Source organism: Diabrotica virgifera, chromosome 4 (genome assembly GCF_917563875.1).
Source record: "Diabrotica virgifera virgifera chromosome 4, PGI_DIABVI_V3a".
Classification (NCBI taxonomy): domain Eukaryota; kingdom Metazoa; phylum Arthropoda; class Insecta; order Coleoptera; family Chrysomelidae; genus Diabrotica; species Diabrotica virgifera.
In genome coordinates, this window is record NC_065446.1 from 79,227,491 (window position 1) to 79,249,541 (window position 22,051).

The 22,051-nt window shown below is 33.3% G+C and overlaps 2 protein-coding genes across 2 annotated transcripts; one reads left to right on the forward strand and one right to left on the reverse strand.

The window, feature by feature from the left end:
• Positions 1-7,373: 7,373 nt before the first annotated feature.
• Positions 7,374-11,993, reverse strand: LOC126883552 (uncharacterized). Its single transcript, XM_050649184.1, has 2 exons — positions 11,619-11,993; positions 7,374-11,532 (listed from the first exon to the last, which is right to left on the reverse strand). The coding sequence occupies exon 2, from the start codon at positions 11,336-11,338 to the stop codon at positions 8,864-8,866; it is 2,475 nt and encodes an 824-aa protein (XP_050505141.1). The 5' UTR covers positions 11,339-11,532; positions 11,619-11,993; the 3' UTR covers positions 7,374-8,863.
• A 13-nt stretch (positions 11,994-12,006) lies between these two features.
• LOC126883553 (uncharacterized) lies at positions 12,007-16,868 on the forward strand. The gene is made up of 2 exons (XM_050649185.1): positions 12,007-12,623; positions 12,710-16,868. Exon 2 carries the CDS (start codon positions 12,904-12,906, stop codon positions 15,376-15,378), a length of 2,475 nt encoding a protein of 824 aa, XP_050505142.1. The 5' UTR covers positions 12,007-12,623; positions 12,710-12,903; the 3' UTR covers positions 15,379-16,868.
• The last annotated feature ends 5,183 nt before the right edge of the window (positions 16,869-22,051 follow it).

A 22,051-nucleotide genomic window follows, 5' to 3' on the forward strand; every position in this document is an offset into this window, starting at 1 on the left:
ATCTATATTTGGTGTCATATGCAGCAGCTTAACTTTTTAACTTTTAAACCTTTTTTATTAATTATTAGGTAGACTATGAATTTGCAATTTATTTAAATTTTTGCAATTGATTATTTCTGTTTTAACTTCGATTTATTTATTTATTTCATTTAACTTATTGACGATTTATGTAATTTTAGTAAATTGGATTGTTACTGTTTTGTTTTTTTTTACTATTTATAAGCTTTGTCGATAAAATTGTAAAATTTTTCATGGCAATAAAGCATATTTCTATTCTATTCTATTCTATTCTATTTAAGTGAGGAATGTATTCAGTTTTTTTATTATCATCAATTTCAATAATAATAACTCTTTTGTAAAAGCTTATAGTTTTTGCGTTATACGTGAAAAACCGATTTAAAACATGCATTTTTTTTACGAAAAAATAAAATCTTTGGTCTTTAGTAACTCAAAAAGTGTTGATTTATATTAATAACTTGATATAACAAATTTTATTTATAATTTGTCCCTCTATCGACTTATGGTATTATTCTTAATAAAATAATTTTCACCCCCGAGAAGGGGTGGCATCCACCCCAAGGTAAAAGCGCAAGTTGGCATTATGTCACCTTTGTTCCTTGAGGTATCCTCTAATTACTCACCAATTTTCATGAAAATCGATGGAGGTTCAACGAAACCAGAGGTGAAAACCTTCAGTGACTCCACTATGAGATTTTTTTGAATAATGACATTCGTGAGACATCTCAGAATAAGGTTCAAGAAGTCGCCCACGTGAAAAGTGGAAAAAAAAAAATTTTGAAAATTTTTTTTAATTATTATTTTCAGTACGGACAATTTTTTTTTTAATTATTGGGACCATTGTGGATAAAAAGGGTATCGTATAATTTTTCTCTAAAATTGATCGTTTTCGAGTTATAAGCAATTTAAAATTAAAAAAAAAACAAAAAATGGCGATTTTGAAGGCTTAATAACTCGGTTAAAAGTTATTATTACGAAAGTGACTATTTCAAAGATTAGAGCCACCCCTACAAGATCCTGAAGAAATTTTTGTCATTATTTTATTACTAACCTGTTATTTACAAGTAATAATAATGAGCACCATGCACCTATTAGGCTGCCGTCAATGGTGAGTGCGAAAGAGATGCCATTCCGGAAGTAAATGATGCATCTTACTCCCACTCACATTTACAGCCGCGTCAATACGATGTTACCACTCATTGTTAATAATTAAAAATAACAGCTTAGTAATAAATTAATGACACAACTTTGTTCAGGATCATGTAGGGGGTCTTTAAACTTGGATTTAGTCACTTTGTGACTTTCAGAATAATAATTTTTAACCGAGTTAAGTCTTAAAAAATTCCATATTCGAGTTTTTCAAAATGCTTATATATATAAAGTGCTTATAACTTGAAAACTATCAACTTTTGAGAAAACTTACAGAAGACCTTTTTTGTCCAGAATATTCCAGAAAATTAAAAAAAAATTGTTCGGACCGACACAATTTAGTTTTGCAATTTGATTAAAAAAATATTGTTGTTAAAAAAAATTTGGACCACTTTTCGCGTGGGCGACTCCTTGAACCTAATTCTGGGGTGTCTCAAGAAATGTGATTATGCAAAAAAATCTCATGGGAATATATTTTCCAACGAACCCGCCCTTTTCGTCTTGTCTAATTAAAAAATATAATAAATTTAATGCTTTAAATTTAATTAAAAACATTAATTTTAAAGCTTTTAATTTATTTCAACAGATTTTTATTATTATGGTATTATTTACGATAAAATATAAATACATTTTTGATGTAATTGCTTTATTAACCCGTTTTAGTATTCCGAAGGGTTTTACTGTTATTTGCAATAATAAAAATTATCACATAATATGACAAATACTGATATTTCATATCCTGAAATATGCAATTTAAATCCGATTTTTTTGTTGATTATTTCAAAACAAACTTTTTTTGGTATATTGTATAAATTATATTTACCATACACTATATTTTGTATAATATATTGATATTGTTTCATTATTTCTATGATTGTAATGTATCATTAAAATGTTATATTTTTTAGGTCCGATTGTACATATTATATTATTTTATTAGTGCGGCAGATTCGTGCAAATATTATAAGAATTGTGCATTTAATGATAGAAGCATATAATTTGGACTACATAATAATATACTACACATATAAAGGTTCAAAATTAGATATGAGGCCATCTCAGATTTTACCCATGATACAATAACTGATGTACCATGTTGTACCATGGATTTTACCCTTTACAAAAATGGCGGCCACTCAAAATGGCGACGATACATATGTGACTAATAGCACGATAAATTTTGAACGAAAAGTCATAATTCAACCAAATTTGGTATGTGGGTCCTTTTTTGGTGTATAAGATCAAGCTCTTGAACCGGAAGAATCGGTTTACCAGAAGTTGTGTTTTTCCTGATTTTTTATGTAAAAATATGTTGTTTTTTTTTCAATTCTTTCACCCTGTATATATTAATTTTTCAAAAAGGTAATGCCGACGTTGAAAAGAGCGTAAAAATATTTTTTAGGAAATATTTTGAACTTTTTAGTTACTTTAATTACCATTTAATAAATGCATAACTTATCTTCACATGTACCTATGTTCGGCAGATTCGTGCAAATATTATAAGAATTATTGTGCATTTAATGGTAGAAGCATATAATTTGGACCACATATACAGTTGAGTCCGCGAGTCTTTACCCGTGCGTCATCATTTAAAGCATATGAAATAAGTCGGAAATCTATTTCACGCAACAACAACTTACAGAAAGTGGCTACTGTTCCGATTACGGGTTTCATTATAAAATTTGACGTTATCAAATATATAGAATGTCAAATGTAAGTTTTGCTTCAAAATTTTTGTGCAGAATTACAGCTACATTTGAAGTAGCTTAATAAATTCTTTTATTATTATTGATTAATAAATAAATAAACAATTTATAAAAAAATCCAACAACATATTTTATTTTTGTTATTTTATTCACTTTGACGGAAATCTAAACACAGTCATTTCTTTACTGTGTGAATGACGTTAGCTTTGTGTGTTTTAAATATTAATTGCCAAAATAGAATTATTTACCTTAAAATTTCAAAGCCCAATATAAAATTAGTTGTGAAAACAACTGTTTGTGTAATTTAAAGAAACTTCAAAACGCAATAATTCGACAAAAACCGCAAAAAGTTCAACTGACTGACAGCCACAAAATTAAACAAAGCAGAAACGTCAAACAAATTGTGCTTAAAATATGAAAACATACCGAATCGTCTTTTTTTGTACCTATCTCTTTTCAATGCACTGAGTCTAGATGGTTCATAAAAATAACATGTGTTGTTACTTAATAACAAACGGCAGCTGGTTTGTCATGAGTTTCATGCGTGGAAGAGAATGATGCTAGATAAAAAGTATGTGTTTTATCTCGCCAGGTATTAATGACGCACGGGTAAAGACTCGCGGACTCAACTGTACTACGCATACAAAAGTTCAAATTTAGATATGAGGCCATCTCAGATTTTACAAAATGCAGATTTACAAAAATGCAGGGCGTTCAAAGTGGCGGGCGTTTAAAATGGCGACTATACATATGTGACTAATAGCACGATAGTAGATAGACAACCTGCTTCCTGGACCAACCCCTAAATCGCAACCCTTAAATAGCAACCCCCGGTCGTAAATGCCAAACGGCTTAACGTAGGATGACGTGTGACGTATCGTTGGAAAGCGGATGAAAAAGGGATTGAACGCAGTATGTGGCGTGCGCATCAGATTATGTCAAAAGGGCATTACGTCAAATCTTCGTTTCTATTGGTCCGATTTTGACGTAAGAGGGTTCGTTGGAACGAGGAGGGGGTAACAAATAAGTTGAGATAAAAAAACAAAGATGGCGGCAGTGCCAAAACGGCATTACAGCATATCTTCGTTGCTATTGGTCCGATTTTGACGTATGGGGTGTCAAATAAAAGCGGCGGCCACACAGAAGCCAACTGTCAATTCTTCTCCTTTTAGGTGTGTCAATTCTTCTTCTTTTCCGTATAGTACCTAACAGAACGTGACATTCGACATCTTCATTGTCATTCGACGTAGGACGTGACATTTGGCGTATGACGTGAATGACGTGACGTGAATCACGTGAAATTCGACGCAGAACGTAACATTTGACCTATGGCGTGACATTCGACGTAGGACGTGACATTCGACGCAGAACGTGATATTTAACGTAGATATGTGACATTGTTCAATTTTCCGTCCGACATTTGACGCGCAACGTGACATTTACGTGATATTCAACGCAAAACGTGAATGACGTTACGTGAATGACGTTACATTCGACGCAGAACGTGACATTTGACGTAGGACGTGAATGACGTGACGTGAATGACGTGACGTGAATGACGTGACGTGAATGACGTGATCTGATTTTTTGACCTACCTCGTATAATATTGACAAAATTTGATATCAGATGATTGAATCTCAGATTTTAGAGCATTCAGAACTTTTATAAAGAATAACTTTTTTTCGTAAAATGAATAACAAAAAAGTCTCCCATATGTTTCCAACTTAAGTAGACACGCTGTTGTATATGGACCGTTCACTCTTGTTAGAGTAGAGGTCGCTCAAATACTGTGAGCTCTTTTAATCCATTTCACGCGGTGGATTAGTCCGCAGTTTCCTTTAGGTCTTCGTTCATAGGTTGTGATGTTTTTTTTTGCCTTCTCTACTATCTTCTTCCACTCACTCCGGTCCTGAATCTTTTCTCTCCAGTTTGCAATTTCCATCTTTGATATATCGTCTAGCAGTTGATCTTCCCATCTTATTTTTGGTCTTCCTCTTGGTCTATATGTTACTGGTCTCCAGTTTATTATCTTCCTGATCAGTTCTTCTACCCCTCTTCTTTGTGTGTGTCCAAACCTTCTGAGCCTTTGTGCTTTAATGACCCTTTAAAATGTTACAATAAGGGGAAAATTTACATTGTTGATTTTAAATAAACTGGATGCTTGAAATTTTCCTAGATTTAGCACTTATTCTTCTTTAAATGCCATCTCCGCGACGGATGTGGGCAACCATCATAGCTATTCGGATTTTATAGACGGTTGCTCTGAAAAATTTAGCACTAGGCACCACCTAACTCGCCACGTGGGTTGAACACGAACACGTTCTGCGTTTCTTCGTCCTCACATAAAGGACGGTAGGTAACAACTACAGTTGTTAGTCTGTATTATCTTTACCAACTGCTAGAATTGATGTGTCATCAGCGAAAGTGGCTACAGTGTTGTCATTAAACTCAGGTATACCACTTGTGAATAGTAAATAGAGAACCGGCCCAAGACACGGCGTGCCTGAAAGTAAATTTTCCCGCACAGCGTGCGGGAAATTAAAATGCCTTTTAATATGGCATTAAAATATATTATAAAACATGCAATAAACGGATATTTAGATAATATTTACTAATTTATTTCAAATTTATCAAATTTACACCAAAATCTAAATTAAACTGATAATTTTTGATAATTTCCCGTCGTCAAGTATATTACGTCAGATGCCCTTCCTTGCTACGAAAAAATACATTCAGTGACATCAATGACAATTAATGTTTTAAAAATTATAAAAGTGATGACTTTCAGTCGTCAAATAATAATAACAACTGTGTGTTTAATTGTACTAATTTGTACTTACATAAATAAATTACAATAAGATTTTGGTTTTGAACAGTTTTATTCATGAAATAATCTCAACAAATTGCACTCGATCTCTAAAATTAATATAGAATTTTAGAGCTCTTGTGCAATTACTACTGATAATTTGATGAATTAAAATTATTTGACATAATGTTTAAAAGTCAGATCAGTAGACAATAATTACAATGGTTTTGAATCGTCGTCGTGGTAACCCATTATATTGAAAGTTTGGTTTTTGACAACATTGTCAAAGAATTAATTTGTGTATTTTCACTTCTAAATCAAAATTGATGTAACCCTATTTTTTGTGGCTTTTTTCCAAACGTACGGCCCTAGAAAAAATATTGTTCCTAACTCATGCGGAAAGTGTCTTTCCCGCACTCGACTGCTTGCCCGACTCCACTATCGCGTCGTTCGGGTCAACGGCAGTCTCGTGCGTGAAACTATCACTGTCCGCACGATAGGCTATTAATTATGTATTTTACAAAGGAACTACAACGTTAACGGGGTTTTATTATTTCATATAGTCAATGGACCTCTATATATGAAAAATCCGCAGAGTGCTACCATTTAAAGGGGTGCGTTTTTGAGAAAGGGGTGAATTAGTCCCTAGGCACAGGGCGAATTAGGGTGAGTTCTATACACTTTTGGTACAAACACATCTACAGAAAAATTGTTCCAGGTTAAATTTACTATCGAAGCATCACATTTTAAAGTCAAAAATATTTTTTTTACAAAAATATATTCAAAAGAAAAGCAAGAAAAATATACAAAATATAGCAATTTAGTTTTTGGCCCATAACTTTTTTCCACGGGGATATAGGTATAGGCATTGCTTCACAGAAAAAAAACTTCCATCCTTACTCTTTAAGACGACGTTTAGTAGAAGTCTATATGATTTACAGTTTCCAAAATATAATTTTTCAAAATTCGCCACTCACAGCAATTTTGGCCCATTTTCCTTGTTACTTCTCAAACATTGTTCTGTAACTGTTTTCTACGTAGATTTAGTTATATGCAATGTTTCATTTAATAGGAGGAAAAGTCAATTACCTTTAAAATAGTCTATTGTAGAAGGCCGTATAACTATTTTTAAGCAAGATATTGTATTTCAAAATTTTATACTTTTAATGATTTTTGATATATTTTACGATTATTTTATATTTCTCATTATAACTTTTTTATTGTATATTTAGGTATATACATTGTATAACAAAAAAGAAATCTTATTTTCTTTACTTTAAAATTGTGTATTGTAAAAAATTCTAGGAATATATTTAAACAAGCTATGCTTTTTCAAAATGTGACATATACACATGCAATAGGTCCCACTAAGATGGAACACATGGAAAACTTTTTTATTATTACCTTTATGAAAAAAAAGTTCTTTTTAAAAGTCTCTGCATAATCTAACACCTAAGATGCAATCATCAGATATAAAATTTTATCAGTAGTGTACGAGGTATGTTAAAAAATATGAATTTCGCTCGAGAGTAAAGTACCTTTATATTTCACAATATCGAAAAGTGTTATTAAGAAAAGTTATTTGGAATTAAAAATTATGTTATAATATATGCAATTATCTAAAAAGGGGTAGTTCCCTGGATTGGCTGTATACCTTATAGTTAAACAAACTGGAACATGAAGTAAAAACCACTTCTATGTAAAAGGTATATTTACTAAAAATTTTTAGAATCCCAATGGATTCAATAAAATGAGTTCATCAGAACGTTTTCAAACCTATCGGTCCATCATCAGTGATCTAAAATCAAATAAGTAATCCCACTATTAAAATTAAAAAGATGGTTGAAATTGTGAAAGTTAAAAAATGTGGTTATGATTACTTACTTGAATACTTGCAAAATAGCCCCAGAACCAAACAATGGTTGTGATTATAAATAAATCTACATTATGTTGAAATAAATTTAAAATGGCTAAACGCCGATGTTAAAGGATTAAACCTCTGGGAACATGGTGAAACTCTACCCGAGGACCCAATCAACCATCTTCGGTCAAGGATGACTACTAAGTGTCAAAGCTATGTAAGGAAATGCTTGATGTGACATTGACAGTAAAGGAAGAAGGTAGTCGAATTTTCTAGGAATTTTAAAAACAAAGTCATGATCCAGAAGAAGATATGTTAAAGCTTTTAATATCTGAAATTGTCTGTTAATTAAATCTATTGTTGTTTAAAATTAAAAGATAATGTGTTTTACAAAATAAAATTATTTTAACTGTAGGTAACTACAAATTGACTGTATCAAATAAAATTAACCTGATCAAAAAATTACAATATGATAAAGTGAGCTGATTAGTAGTAATAACAGAAATAAAATTAAATAAGTGGTGTTATAGAAGAAGTTTTAAATTTTGAAAAGGGATATTATTATATCAAGAAATTTATATGTCCACATCATGTGTATTGGTGGTTGTATAGGTAGTAGGGAAATTATTGTTTGGATGTAGGTGAAAATTAAAAAATTTTTATATAGATTGGAGTTAGGATAAAGTCAATCTGATAGTAGAAAATGTGATTCAGGAATGCAATTATTATGGAACAGTTTTAATGAAATTGAGAAAATTCTTGTGACAAACTGGTGAATATGTAAAATTGATAATAAATAATTGTAGGAAAACAGGTTGCCCAGTTGATACAAACTAAAATTTAATTAGTATAGAAAACAATAGGTGTAATGAATGAAATAGAATTAATAAAACAAAATTAAGAGAATGAATATTGTTATAATTTGATTAAAGAATGACTGAGTTTAACTGTGATAAATGAAATAAAGTGATGAAATGTTAGATGTGAAGATAAAAAATATATTTGGAAAAGGTCAAAGACAAAAAGCAAAGGAGTGTGAAGTAGGGTCAAAGCATAGGTGAAATGAGTGAAAGAGAAAGATTGGAGAGTTGGGTATGAGGGTTGAACTGAATGAAGAAAAGAAATGAAAGAAGTGTGAAAAGAGGGTATGGTAAATTAATTAGGTTTTGATTAAGAGGAGTTCATGTGGTTAGTAATGATTAGTATGTGTAAGGAGTTTGGAGCCAATAAGGGAACGAAGAAGATAGTTGACAGTGGGTAAATAGGATGAAGAAGATAGCAGATAGGATAGGAAAAGGGAAGGTATAACAAAGTAATAGGAATTATGAAAATAATTGACGGTGAATGGGGACAAAATTGCGGTTAAGGGATGTTTGTCGGTTAACACAATTGGGACTTTTCTTTAGGTCTTTGACAATTTCCAAATCCTCGTATAAGTCTAAACGGAGTGTATTTTTTTGTTGAATGTTGTGTATCAACTGGACCCCATCAGGAATCTTAAGTTCGTGTTTATTGACCTTTAAATGGTGTGAAAAAGCTGAAGTGGTATCTCTCTTACTGTGTTCTGCCGATCGGGTGGAAAGAGATCTATAAGTTCTACCAATGTAGGTAGCATCGCAGTCTGAACAAGAGAGTCTGTATACCCCACTACGGCTCATGTAATGGATAGGGTCTTTGGTGTTAGTTAAGCTTTTATTGAGGGTGTTATTGACTTTAAATGAGATTTTGATGTTATCACAAGAATTAGAAATGATTTGTTTGACTCTTTCAGATAATTTGGAGTTATTAAACGGTAAGGAGGCATAAATTGGAGTAGTTGTGGAAGATGATGAGAAAGCGGATTGTTGAAGTAACTTAAGTTCTCTTTTCTGTTGAAGTTTATGGATGATGTCTGGGTCATAACCATTGTTAACTGCAATTTGTTTGATGATGTTCAGTTCTTTGTTAAATTCAGGTGTAGATAGAGGAATAGAGTTTAATCTATGTATAAAGCTACGAAATGCAGAAAGTTTATGTGAAAGAGGATGGTTAGAAGTGGAATGGATAACGTGATCAGTCTGTGTAGGTTTACGGTAGATACCAAAGTTGAAGTGGTCATCTAGTCTGGTAATAGATATGTCCAAGAAGTTAATGGAGTTAGAAGATTCTAGTTCCATGGTAAATGTGATTTTAGGATGGATTAGATTGATTTTATGAAGTAAGTTGTGAGCTGAGTCGGAGTTACCAGATATGAGGACTAAAATGTCATCTACATAACGAAACCAATGTAATATCTCTGGATTTTTTGTGATATGATTGGATTCTAAATGATCCATAAAGACATCAGCTAAGAAAGGGGATAAGCAACTTCCCATTGCTAAACCATCTGGTTGTTGATAAAAGTTGTTGTTGAAGACAAAGTAATCTTGAGATAGGCAGATTTTGAGAATGTTTATAATAGATGAAGTGGTAGTGGAGGTCACCGAATTATTTAAAAGAAGCGAGTTGACCAGACTAATCGATTCATTTTTTGGGACTGAAGTGAATAAATTGCTAACATCAAAAGACAACATGACGATATTCGGATTAAGATTGACAAGTTGAAGTTTTTCAACTAATTGGCGAGAATTCAAAACAGTAAACTGTGGGGTGAAGTTAATAAAATTTTTAATAATGTTAAGAATGAATTTGGATAAAATAGAGACTGGAGTATTGATGAAACTGACAACGGGACGAATGGGAATGTCAACCTTGTGTATCTTTGGTAAACCGTATAACCTGGGAGTGAGTGGATTAGACGGAATTTTGGTGTAAGGTGCTTCATATTCAGAGAAGAAATCAGTAAACTGTTTAAGATTGTTTTTCATTTTTGAAACAAAAGATTTTGAAGGATCAACAGGGAGAAGATTAAAATTATTGTTATTTAGGAATGATGTGACTTTGTCGATGTATAGTTGTTGGTCTAAAATAACAAGGCAGTTACCCTTATCTGCTTTACTAAAAATGAGGTGTTGGTTTTTGATTTTATTTTTAATAGATTTGAGTGTGGATAGAAGGGATTTAGACTTGTTAAATGAAAAATTGGGAAAAGATGAAGATGACGTGGAAGTAGAAGAGGAATTGATGTTGGAAATAGAAGAATTGTTATTAGAGAGAAGTTTAGTTTTGAATTTGTTGATAGTTTGGATGCAAGAGTTTCTGATTGATGTTTTTTGTGTAAGTGAAATGGAAAGATTTTGAATAACAGTGTCGGTCTCTATGGAAAGACTCTCAAGATCTCTAATAGATAGATTGGTGGGAATGGAGTGTTTAAGACCGAGGTTTAAGAGTTTTAATTCGTCATCTGAAAATTGGACATTTGAGAGATTTTTGATTCTTGGATGGAATCGAAAATTGGAAAAACTTTTGTTATGGGAAGCTTTTTGTTGATCAAGTCTAATCTTATTGTTAACTAAATGTTGTAATTTATTATTGACTCGGTTGAATTTAACTGAATGTGAACGATCTACCTTATCCTGAACGTCAGACAAGAAAGTATTAAGATTAATATAATGTAAAGTTTCGAGTAGAGAATCATATGTTACCTTTAGCTTACAGTCAATGTAGTTCAGTTTGCTATAATGTTTACAAATCTCTTTCTTCATGAGTTTAGTCTGCATAGCGTTCCTGATGTTGGGATGTACATTATTGGAAGTTCTAACTCTACAGAATGTTGGGAAGACTTTATTATGTAAACATCTGGATATGAACCATATGTCCAGCTTTATGTTGCTCCGTTGTGTGGCTAATCGCAAGTATTGTAGAGCCAAGTTGACCATACTGTCATATATAAACTAAAAAGGGGTAGTTCCCTGGATTGGCTGTATACCTTATAGTTAAACAAACTGGAACATGAAGTAAAAACCACTTCTATGTAAAAGGTATATTTACTAAAAATTTTTAGAATCCCAATGGATTCAATAAAATGAGTTCATCAGAACGTTTTCAAACCTATCGGTCCATCATCAGTGATCTAAAATCAAATAAGTAATCCCACTATTAAAATTAAAAAGATGGTTGAAATTGTGAAAGTTAAAAAATGTGGTTATGATTACTTACTTGAATACTTGCAAAATAGCCCCAGAACCAAACAATGGTTGTGATTATAAATAAATCTACATTATGTTGAAATAAATTTAAAATGGCTAAACGCCGATGTTAAAGGATTAAACCTCTGGGAACATGGTGAAACTCTACCCGAGGACCCAATCAACCATCTTCGGTCAAGGATGACTACTAAGTGTCAAAGCTATGTAAGGAAATGCTTGATGTGACATTGACAGTAAAGGAAGAAGGTAGTCGAATTTTCTAGGAATTTTAAAAACAAAGTCATGATCCAGAAGAAGATATGTTAAAGCTTTTAATATCTGAAATTGTCTGTTAATTAAATCTATTGTTGTTTAAAATTAAAAGATAATGTGTTTTACAAAATAAAATTATATTCACCTACATCCAAACAATAATTTCCCTACTACCTATACAACCACCAATACACATGATGTGGACATATAAATTTCTTGATATAATAATATCCCTTTTCAAAATTTAAAACTTCTTCTATAACACCACTTATTTAATTTTATTTCTGTTATTACTACTAATCAGCTCACTTTATCATATTGTAATTTTTTGATCAGGTTAATTTTATTTGATACAGTCAATTTGTAGTTACCTACAGTTAAAATAATTTTATTTTGTAAAACACATTATCTTTTAATTTTAAACAACAATAGATTTAATTAACAGACAATTTCAGATATTAAAAGCTTTAACATATCTTCTTCTGGATCATGACTTTGTTTTTAAAATTCCTAGAAAATTCGACTACCTTCTTCCTTTACTGTCAATGTCACATCAAGCATTTCCTTACATAGCTTTGACACTTAGTAGTCATCCTTGACCGAAGATGGTTGATTGGGTCCTCGGGTAGAGTTTCACCATGTTCCCAGAGGTTTAATCCTTTAACATCGGCGTTTAGCCATTTTAAATTTATTTCAACATAATGTAGATTTATTTATAATCACAACCATTGTTTGGTTCTGGGGCTATTTTGCAAGTATTCAAGTAAGTAATCATAACCACATTTTTTAACTTTCACAATTTCAACCATCTTTTTAATTTTAATAGTGGGATTACTTATTTGATTTTAGATCACTGATGATGGACCGATAGGTTTGAAAACGTTCTGATGAACTCATTTTATTGAATCCATTGGGATTCTAAAAATTTTTAGTAAATATACCTTTTACATAGAAGTGGTTTTTACTTCATGTTCCAGTTTGTTTAACTATAAGGTATACAGCCAATCCAGGGAACTACCCCTTTTTAGTTTATATATGACAGTATGGTCAACTTGGCTCTACAATACTTGCGATTAGCCACACAACGGAGCAACATAAAGCTGGACATATGGTTCATATCCAGATGTTTACATAATAAAGTCTTCCCAACATTCTGTAGAGTTAGAACTTCCAATAATGTACATCCCAACATCAGGAACGCTATGCAGACTAAACTCATGAAGAAAGAGATTTGTAAACATTATAGCAAACTGAACTACATTGACTGTAAGCTAAAGGTAACATATGATTCTCTACTCGAAACTTTACATTATATTAATCTTAATACTTTCTTGTCTGACGTTCAGGATAAGGTAGATCGTTCACATTCAGTTAAATTCAACCGAGTCAATAATAAATTACAACATTTAGTTAACAATAAGATTAGACTTGATCAACAAAAAGCTTCCCATAACAAAAGTTTTTCCAATTTTCGATTCCATCCAAGAATCAAAAATCTCTCAAATGTCCAATTTTCAGATGACGAATTAAAACTCTTAAACCTCGGTCTTAAACACTCCATTCCCACCAATCTATCTATTAGAGATCTTGAGAGTCTTTCCATAGAGACCGACACTGTTATTCAAAATCTTTCCATTTCACTTACACAAAAAACATCAATCAGAAACTCTTGCATCCAAACTATCAACAAATTCAAAACTAAACTTCTCTCTAATAACAATTCTTCTATTTCCAACATCAATTCCTCTTCTACTTCCACGTCATCTTCATCTTTTCCCAATTTTTCATTTAACAAGTCTAAATCCCTTCTATCCACACTCAAATCTATTAAAAATAAAATCAAAAACCAACACCTCATTTTTAGTAAAGCAGATAAGGGTAACTGCCTTGTTATTTTAGACCAACAACTATACATCGACAAAGTCACATCATTCCTAAATAACAATAATTTTAATCTTCTCCCTGTTGATCCTTCAAAATCTTTTGTTTCAAAAATGAAAAACAATCTTAAACAGTTTACTGATTTCTTCTCTGAATATGAAGCACCTTACACCAAAATTCCGTCTAATCCACTCACTCCCAGGTTATACGGTTTACCAAAGATACACAAGGTTGACATTCCCATTCGTCCCGTTGTCAGTTTCATCAATACTCCAGTCTCTATTTTATCCAAATTCATTCTTAACATTATTAAAAATTTTATTAACTTCACCCCACAGTTTACTGTTTTGAATTCTCGCCAATTAGTTGAAAAACTTCAACTTGTCAATCTTAATCCGAATATCGTCATGTTGTCTTTTGATGTTAGCAATTTATTCACTTCAGTCCCAAAAAATGAATCGATTAGTCTGGTCAACTCGCTTCTTTTAAATAATTCGGTGACCTCCACTACCACTTCATCTATTATAAACATTCTCAAAATCTGCCTATCTCAAGATTACTTTGTCTTCAACAACAACTTTTATCAACAACCAGATGGTTTAGCAATGGGAAGTTGCTTATCCCCTTTCTTAGCTGATGTCTTTATGGATCATTTAGAATCCAATCATATCACAAAAAATCCAGAGATATTACATTGGTTTCGTTATGTAGATGACATTTTAGTCCTCATATCTGGTAACTCCGACTCAGCTCACAACTTACTTCATAAAATCAATCTAATCCATCCTAAAATCACATTTACCATGGAACTAGAATCTTCTAACTCCATTAACTTCTTGGACATATCTATTACCAGACTAGATGACCACTTCAACTTTGGTATCTACCGTAAACCTACACAGACTGATCACGTTATCCATTCCACTTCTAACCATCCTCTTTCACATAAACTTTCTGCATTTCGTAGCTTTATACATAGATTAAACTCTATTCCTCTATCTACACCTGAATTTAACAAAGAACTGAACATCATCAAACAAATTGCAGTTAACAATGGTTATGACCCAGACATCATCCATAAACTTCAACAGAAAAGAGAACTTAAGTTACTTCAACAATCCGCTTTCTCATCATCTTCCACAACTACTCCAATTTATGCCTCCTTACCGTTTAATAACTCCAAATTATCTGAAAGAGTCAAACAAATCATTTCTAATTCTTGTGATAACATCAAAATCTCATTTAAAGTCAATAACACCCTCAATAAAAGCTTAACTAACACCAAAGACCCTATCCATTACATGAGCCGTAGTGGGGTATACAGACTCTCTTGTTCAGACTGCGATGCTACCTACATTGGTAGAACTTATAGATCTCTTTCCACCCGATCGGCAGAACACAGTAAGAGAGATACCACTTCAGCTTTTTCACACCATTTAAAGGTCAATAAACACGAACTTAAGATTCCTGATGGGGTCCAGTTGATACACAACATTCAACAAAAAAATACACTCCGTTTAGACTTATACGAGGATTTGGAAATTGTCAAAGACCTAAAGAAAAGTCCCAATTGTGTTAACCGACAAACATCCCTTAACCGCAATTTTGTCCCCATTCACCGTCAATTATTTTCATAATTCCTATTACTTTGTTATACCTTCCCTTTTCCTATCCTATCTGCTATCTTCTTCATCCTATTTACCCACTGTCAACTATCTTCTTCGTTCCCTTATTGGCTCCAAACTCCTTACACATACTAATCATTACTAACCACATGAACTCCTCTTAATCAAAACCTAATTAATTTACCATACCCTCTTTTCACACTTCTTTCATTTCTTTTCTTCATTCAGTTCAACCCTCATACCCAACTCTCCAATCTTTCTCTTTCACTCATTTCACCTATGCTTTGACCCTACTTCACACTCCTTTGCTTTTTGTCTTTGACCTTTTCCAAATATATTTTTTATCTTCACATCTAACATTTCATCACTTTATTTCATTTATCACAGTTAAACTCAGTCATTCTTTAATCAAATTATAACAATATTCATTCTCTTAATTTTGTTTTATTAATTCTATTTCATTCATTACACCTATTGTTTTCTATACTAATTAAATTTTAGTTTGTATCAACTGGGCAACCTGTTTTCCTACAATTATTTATTATCAATTTTACATATTCACCAGTTTGTCACAAGAATTTTCTCAATTTCATTAAAACTGTTCCATAATAATTGCATTCCTGAATCACATTTTCTACTATCAGATTGACTTTATCCTAACTCCAATCTATATAAAAATTTTTTAATTTTCACCTACATCCAAACAATAATTTCCCTACTACCTATACAACCACCAATACACATGATGTGGACATATAAATTTCTTGATATAATAATATCCCTTTTCAAAATTTAAAACTTCTTCTATAACACCACTTATTTAATTTTATTTCTGTTATTACTACTAATCAGCTCACTTTATCATATTGTAATTTTTTGATCAGGTTAATTTTATTTGATACAGTCAATTTGTAGTTACCTACAGTTAAAATAATTTTATTTTGTAAAACACATTATCTTTTAATTTTAAACAACAATAGATTTAATTAACAGACAATTTCAGATATTAAAAGCTTTAACATATCTTCTTCTGGATCATGACTTTGTTTTTAAAATTCCTAGAAAATTCGACTACCTTCTTCCTTTACTGTCAATGTCACATCAAGCATTTCCTTACATAGCTTTGACACTTAGTAGTCATCCTTGACCGAAGATGGTTGATTGGGTCCTCGGGTAGAGTTTCACCATGTTCCCAGAGGTTTAATCCTTTAACATCGGCGTTTAGCCATTTTAAATTTATTTCAACATAATGTAGATTTATTTATAATCACAACCATTGTTTGGTTCTGGGGCTATTTTGCAAGTATTCAAGTAAGTAATCATAACCACATTTTTTAACTTTCACAATTTCAACCATCTTTTTAATTTTAATAGTGGGATTACTTATTTGATTTTAGATCACTGATGATGGACCGATAGGTTTGAAAACGTTCTGATGAACTCATTTTATTGAATCCATTGGGATTCTAAAAATTTTTAGTAAATATACCTTTTACATAGAAGTGGTTTTTACTTCATGTTCCAGTTTGATATGCAATTATGTTCTTCTAATTGAAAAAAATAATTTAATTTTTCTCAAATTACGGATACCTTTGGACATCATACGGATATCTTGTTTAAAAATAGCTCTAGAATTTTTTGCAATACAACATTTGAAAGTAAAGAAAATAAGCTTTTTTTATTTCACAGTGTATATAGTTAAATGTACAAGAAAAAAAGTCATAATGAGAAATTTAAAAAATAATCATTAAAAATATCAAAAATCATTAAAAGTATAAAATCTTGAAAAAGCATAACATGCTTAAAAAAGCCGTATAACCTTATACTCTAGACCATTTTAAAGGTAATTAACTTCTCTTTCTACTAAATATACCCAATGCATATACCTAGAAATGCGTAGAAAAAAGTTACAGAACAATGTTTGCGAAATAATGGGAAAATTGCCCAAAAATGCTGTAAGCGGCGAACTTTGAAAAATCCTAATTCGGAGACTATAAATCCTATAGACTTTTACCATACTTCGTTTTAAAGAGGAAGAATGAAAGTTATTTTTCGCCGAAGCAATGCCTATACCTATGTCCCTGTGAGGTTAGATTACGTCAAATTTGTCGGTAAACGTTAAGAAAGATAGTGGTCATGATTGTTAGCAGTTTAATTAGTGATAATGAGTTCCAGAACCATTCGCATATTAAAAAATGCTCTTGAAAATCAATGTGGAACCCTTTCATGAGTTTGAGCCTGCGTTAACTTTTCATGTTCCAAAAAAGGATCAGTGCTCACAATGCAATGCATACCATCAGGCCACAGACAAAGAACTGCTAACAGAAGAGTATAACACACACAAAAAAAAGAGAACAAGAATTGATGACTATGAAATCCGAAGATAAAAAGAGGGCTGCAAACGAACATGGCAAAACTTTTCGCTCCATTAATTTTGACCTTCAGGCGATCTTACCTATACCACATGCAGGAGACAATCAAATTTATTATAGACATAAACTTAATGTATATAACTTCACAATCTATGATGCCGCTACGTTGGATGGGTATTGTTTCATATGGGATGAGACCCATGGAAACAAAGGTAGTGCAGAGATAGGTACTTGCCTTTTGAAATACCTCAAAAGCTACCTGATACAGTTTGCCACGTTGCATCATTTTCAGATACCTGTAGCGGCCAAAACAGAAATAAAAATTTTGCGGCCGCAATGTTATATGCAGTACACATCAACCACCTAAGAATTGTTGACCTGACGTTCATGGAGTAGGGGCATTCCTATCTGGAGGCCGACTCAATGCATGCCACGATTGAACGAGCTAAGCGCCATAGAAATATTTACTCAACTCGCGAGTGGTGTCTGTTAGTTCCGGCCTCTAGAATAAGACCAAGACAATACATTGTGGAAAACATGAAATTTAATGATTTTTTTTATTTACAAAACCTGGGAAATAAGTATGTTTTTAACACAACCATGAACACAAAAAAAAGTGAATTGGCTAAATATTAAATGGTTGAGATTTGACAAAGAGAAAGCATCTATAATACAATATAAATACTGTTTATCTCTAGAAAATTTTGAAGAAATAGAAGTAAATTGTAAGGGAAAGGCTGGAAGAAAAAGAACAAGCACAAACCTTGAACTAAACCAAAAGTATTTGACAAGACTACCAGTTTCACATAAAGAGAAAAAAGATTTGGAATATCTTTTAAATTCTAAAGTTATTCCCGATGAATACTCCCAGTTTATAAAAGACATTCCAGTGTCAACCAACAATATTCCAAGTCGAAATGAAGAGTCTGACATTTCAGATTAGACAATTCTCTATAAATATCCGATAAAAATATTAGTTTAGGATTTTCTACTTTGCCTTTGATAGAGTATTATTTTTTGTATTTGTTTCAATAAAAATAATTATTTTTTTCAATGTGGTATTAACTTCCTTAAAAAAAATTTGGTACTACAAAGGTGTTAAGTAACAGCAACAATTATCCAGATTTAGCCATACGGCTCACACTCCCTCTAAGGGGAAAATTGACTCATCCCAGATACCTACGGTATCAAAAGGATTGAGCTCTGGTGGGACTCTTTCCGTGTTATCGAGCCCTAGGTGACGTGGTATGCAGGTGTATCTCCCAAAAATTTTCGTACACATCTGGCCGTTGCGAGTAGTACTGCTTTCTGCATGGTCTTATAAAGATGTTCATTAAGACCCAGCTTTTTTATGCTTTCGAGGAGGGTTTTCGGAATGACTCCAGTAGTAGACATAATAATCGGTATCGTCTGGGTACTTTGCATTCTCCATTGTCTCCGTATTTGAATTTCCAGATCTCTGTACTTGGCGATCTTTTCAGTAAATTTAGTACGTAGATTATTGTTGTTAGGAATCGCCACATCAATGAGGGTTGTTTGTCTCGTTCATTTATTGACTAATACGAGATCTGGTCTATTATGCGCCACTGTTTGGTCTGTGAGCACAGTGCGGTCCCAGTATAGCTTGTAGTGGCCATCCTCAAGCATACTCTCAGGGACGTATTGATAATATGGGAGATGGTCGGTTTGGAGAAGTCCCAGCTTGATAGCTATCTCCTGATGAAGGATTTTTCCCACTGCGTCATGCCGTTCCTTGTACTCAGTTGCAGAAAATGCCTGGCAGCCCCCTGTAAGATGTTGGATGGTTTCTTGGGCTTGACATCCATATCGGCATCTGTCGTTTTGAACATGATGGTCTTTGATGATATATTTCAGGTAATTTCTGGTTGGTATAACCTGATCCTGAATGGCCAGTAATGAACCCTCCGTTTCAGGGAACATCTTTCCTGATGTCAACCAGTAGTTCGACGCTATATTGTCGACATAATCTTGGCTGACCTCATTGGGATGTCGCCCGTGCAGAGGTTTACCCATCCAGGCGCGCACTTTTTCGTCCTTAGTAAGGTGGTTTATGCGAAGTTCTGCTTCCCTCAGTTTTATCGGTGTTGTGTCATCTACTGCGCAGATAGCGCGATGTAGAGTAGATGTTTCAGCCTGCATCTGAAAATAAGATCTTAAATTAGCAATTTGTTTGTCTAATTGCTCACCTATATCCATAAGTCCTCTTCCTCCTAAATTCCGTGGTAATGTCGTTCTTTCTACTGCACTTTTTGGATGGTGTTTTTGTGCCTTTGTGAGGTGCGTTCTTACTTTTCGCTGAAGATTTTCTATGTCCGTTTTTGTCCACTTAACAATGCCAAATGAATAGCTAAGCGCGGAACATGCGTAGGTGTTTAGTGCCTTAAACAAATTTCTACTATTAAGGTGTGAGCGAAGCAGCTGTTTTACCCTTCGTATAAACTCAGTAGTTATCTCTCTTTTCATTTGTTTATGGTCAATTCTCCGCGCTTGCTTTACTCCAAGATATTTATACATATCGTTTTCACCCATGGCCTCGATATTCTGGCCATTTTGCACATCGAATCCTCCGGGCTGTACTTTTCCTCTGACTATATTTAAAATACGGCACTTGTCTAGTCCGAAGTGCATGCTAATATCATTAGAAAAAGTTTCTACAGTTTTTAGCATCTCATCGAGTTGGTTTCGAGTGGAAGCCATTAATTTCAAATCATCCATATACAATAAATGATTAAGCTTCACCACCACATTGTTGTTATTTTTGATGCTAAAACCTGCGTCTGTGGAGTTCAATAGCTGAGATAATGGGTTCATAGCTAGACAGAACCACAGTGGACTCAACGAATCTCCTTGAAACAGGCCCCGGCTGATTGCGATATTTTCAGTTTCGATGTTATTTTCACCAGGTATTTGAAGGTGAATTCTAGTCTTCCACTCCGTAATTATATGCTCTAAAAAGGTCACTATATTATCATCGACTTTATATATTCTCAATATATCTATAAGCCATTCATGCGGCACTGAATCAAAGGCCTTCTTGTAATCAATGAAGGCAGTAAAAAGATTCCTCTTTTTGGAATATGCCTGGTTAGAAATGACTGAGTCGATGATGAGTTGTTCTTTGCAACCCATGGAACCCTTAGCGCATCCTTTCTGTTGAGGCTCTATGATATTGTTCAGAGCACAGTGTTGGTAGATACGCCGGGCTACACAGGATGTGACCAATTTGTACAAAGTTGGAAGACAAGTAATTGGGCGGTATTTGGCTGGATCTTGGGTGTTATTTTGATTCTTCGGAATTAAATAAGTGGTTCCCTGAGTTAGGAATGATGGTATATCCTGCGGATTAGAAATAACATGATTAATTAGTGTTGATAAGCATTCATGAACACTCCAAAACTTCTTGAGCCAAAAGTTTTGAACTCCGTCTGGTCCAGGAGATTTCCAGTTGTGAAGCTCTTTGATGGTATTTGAGACTTCTTCAGTAGTGAAGGGTTCGTAAAGGGTGGTAATGTAGTGTTGGCAGTTTTGTGTCGTTTCTTCTATCCATCCAGCATTGTTGTTAAGAGCAGCTGGCGTGGAAAGTTGATTTCCCCAAAACTCATGAATTTCTTCTTGGCTTGGGTAAGTCTTATCGACACGTTCTACAGTGGAATTGAGTTTTCGATAGAACGCCTTTTCAGAACTTTCAAAAAGAGCATTGTCGCTTTTGCGGTTGTTACTAACTTTGTACCTCCTTAGTCGTCCTGAATAAACGGAGAGCTTTTGTTTTAATGTGTCCAGACACTGATGGGCTGTGTTGTTTTCTGGATCATATCTTGAGTGTCTTGCGGTAGTCAGCATTATATCTTCAGCTCTCCTGATGACTTTTCTGCTTGTTACACCTCGTATGTATTCTGTGACTATACCAATATCCTTACGTAATAATTCGATCTTTCCGAGCAGTCTTTTTTCCCAGGGTGCACTTCTGTTACCAGTCCTTCCGTTATTAGTACCCCGTCGTGTTCTGATCTTAACGCCCATTACATTAGCAATTGCTGTTGCTGCACAGTAGATTAGCATATGCAAATATTCCAACGTGTGAGCTTCTACGACATAGTTGGGTAGGACTTCAGTGTTCACAATTTGTAACAGCGCACCTAGTTTCTTACAATAGTTTATTCGTGGTAGCGGTGGTCTGCTAAGTGGGTTTGTTCCATTAAACTCTTGTACGGCACGAGCCATTTCGTTTGCTAGACTATCGCGCAACTCGTTGTTTTCCTGCTGTGTATTATCAGGTTGAGTTTCTGGCATGG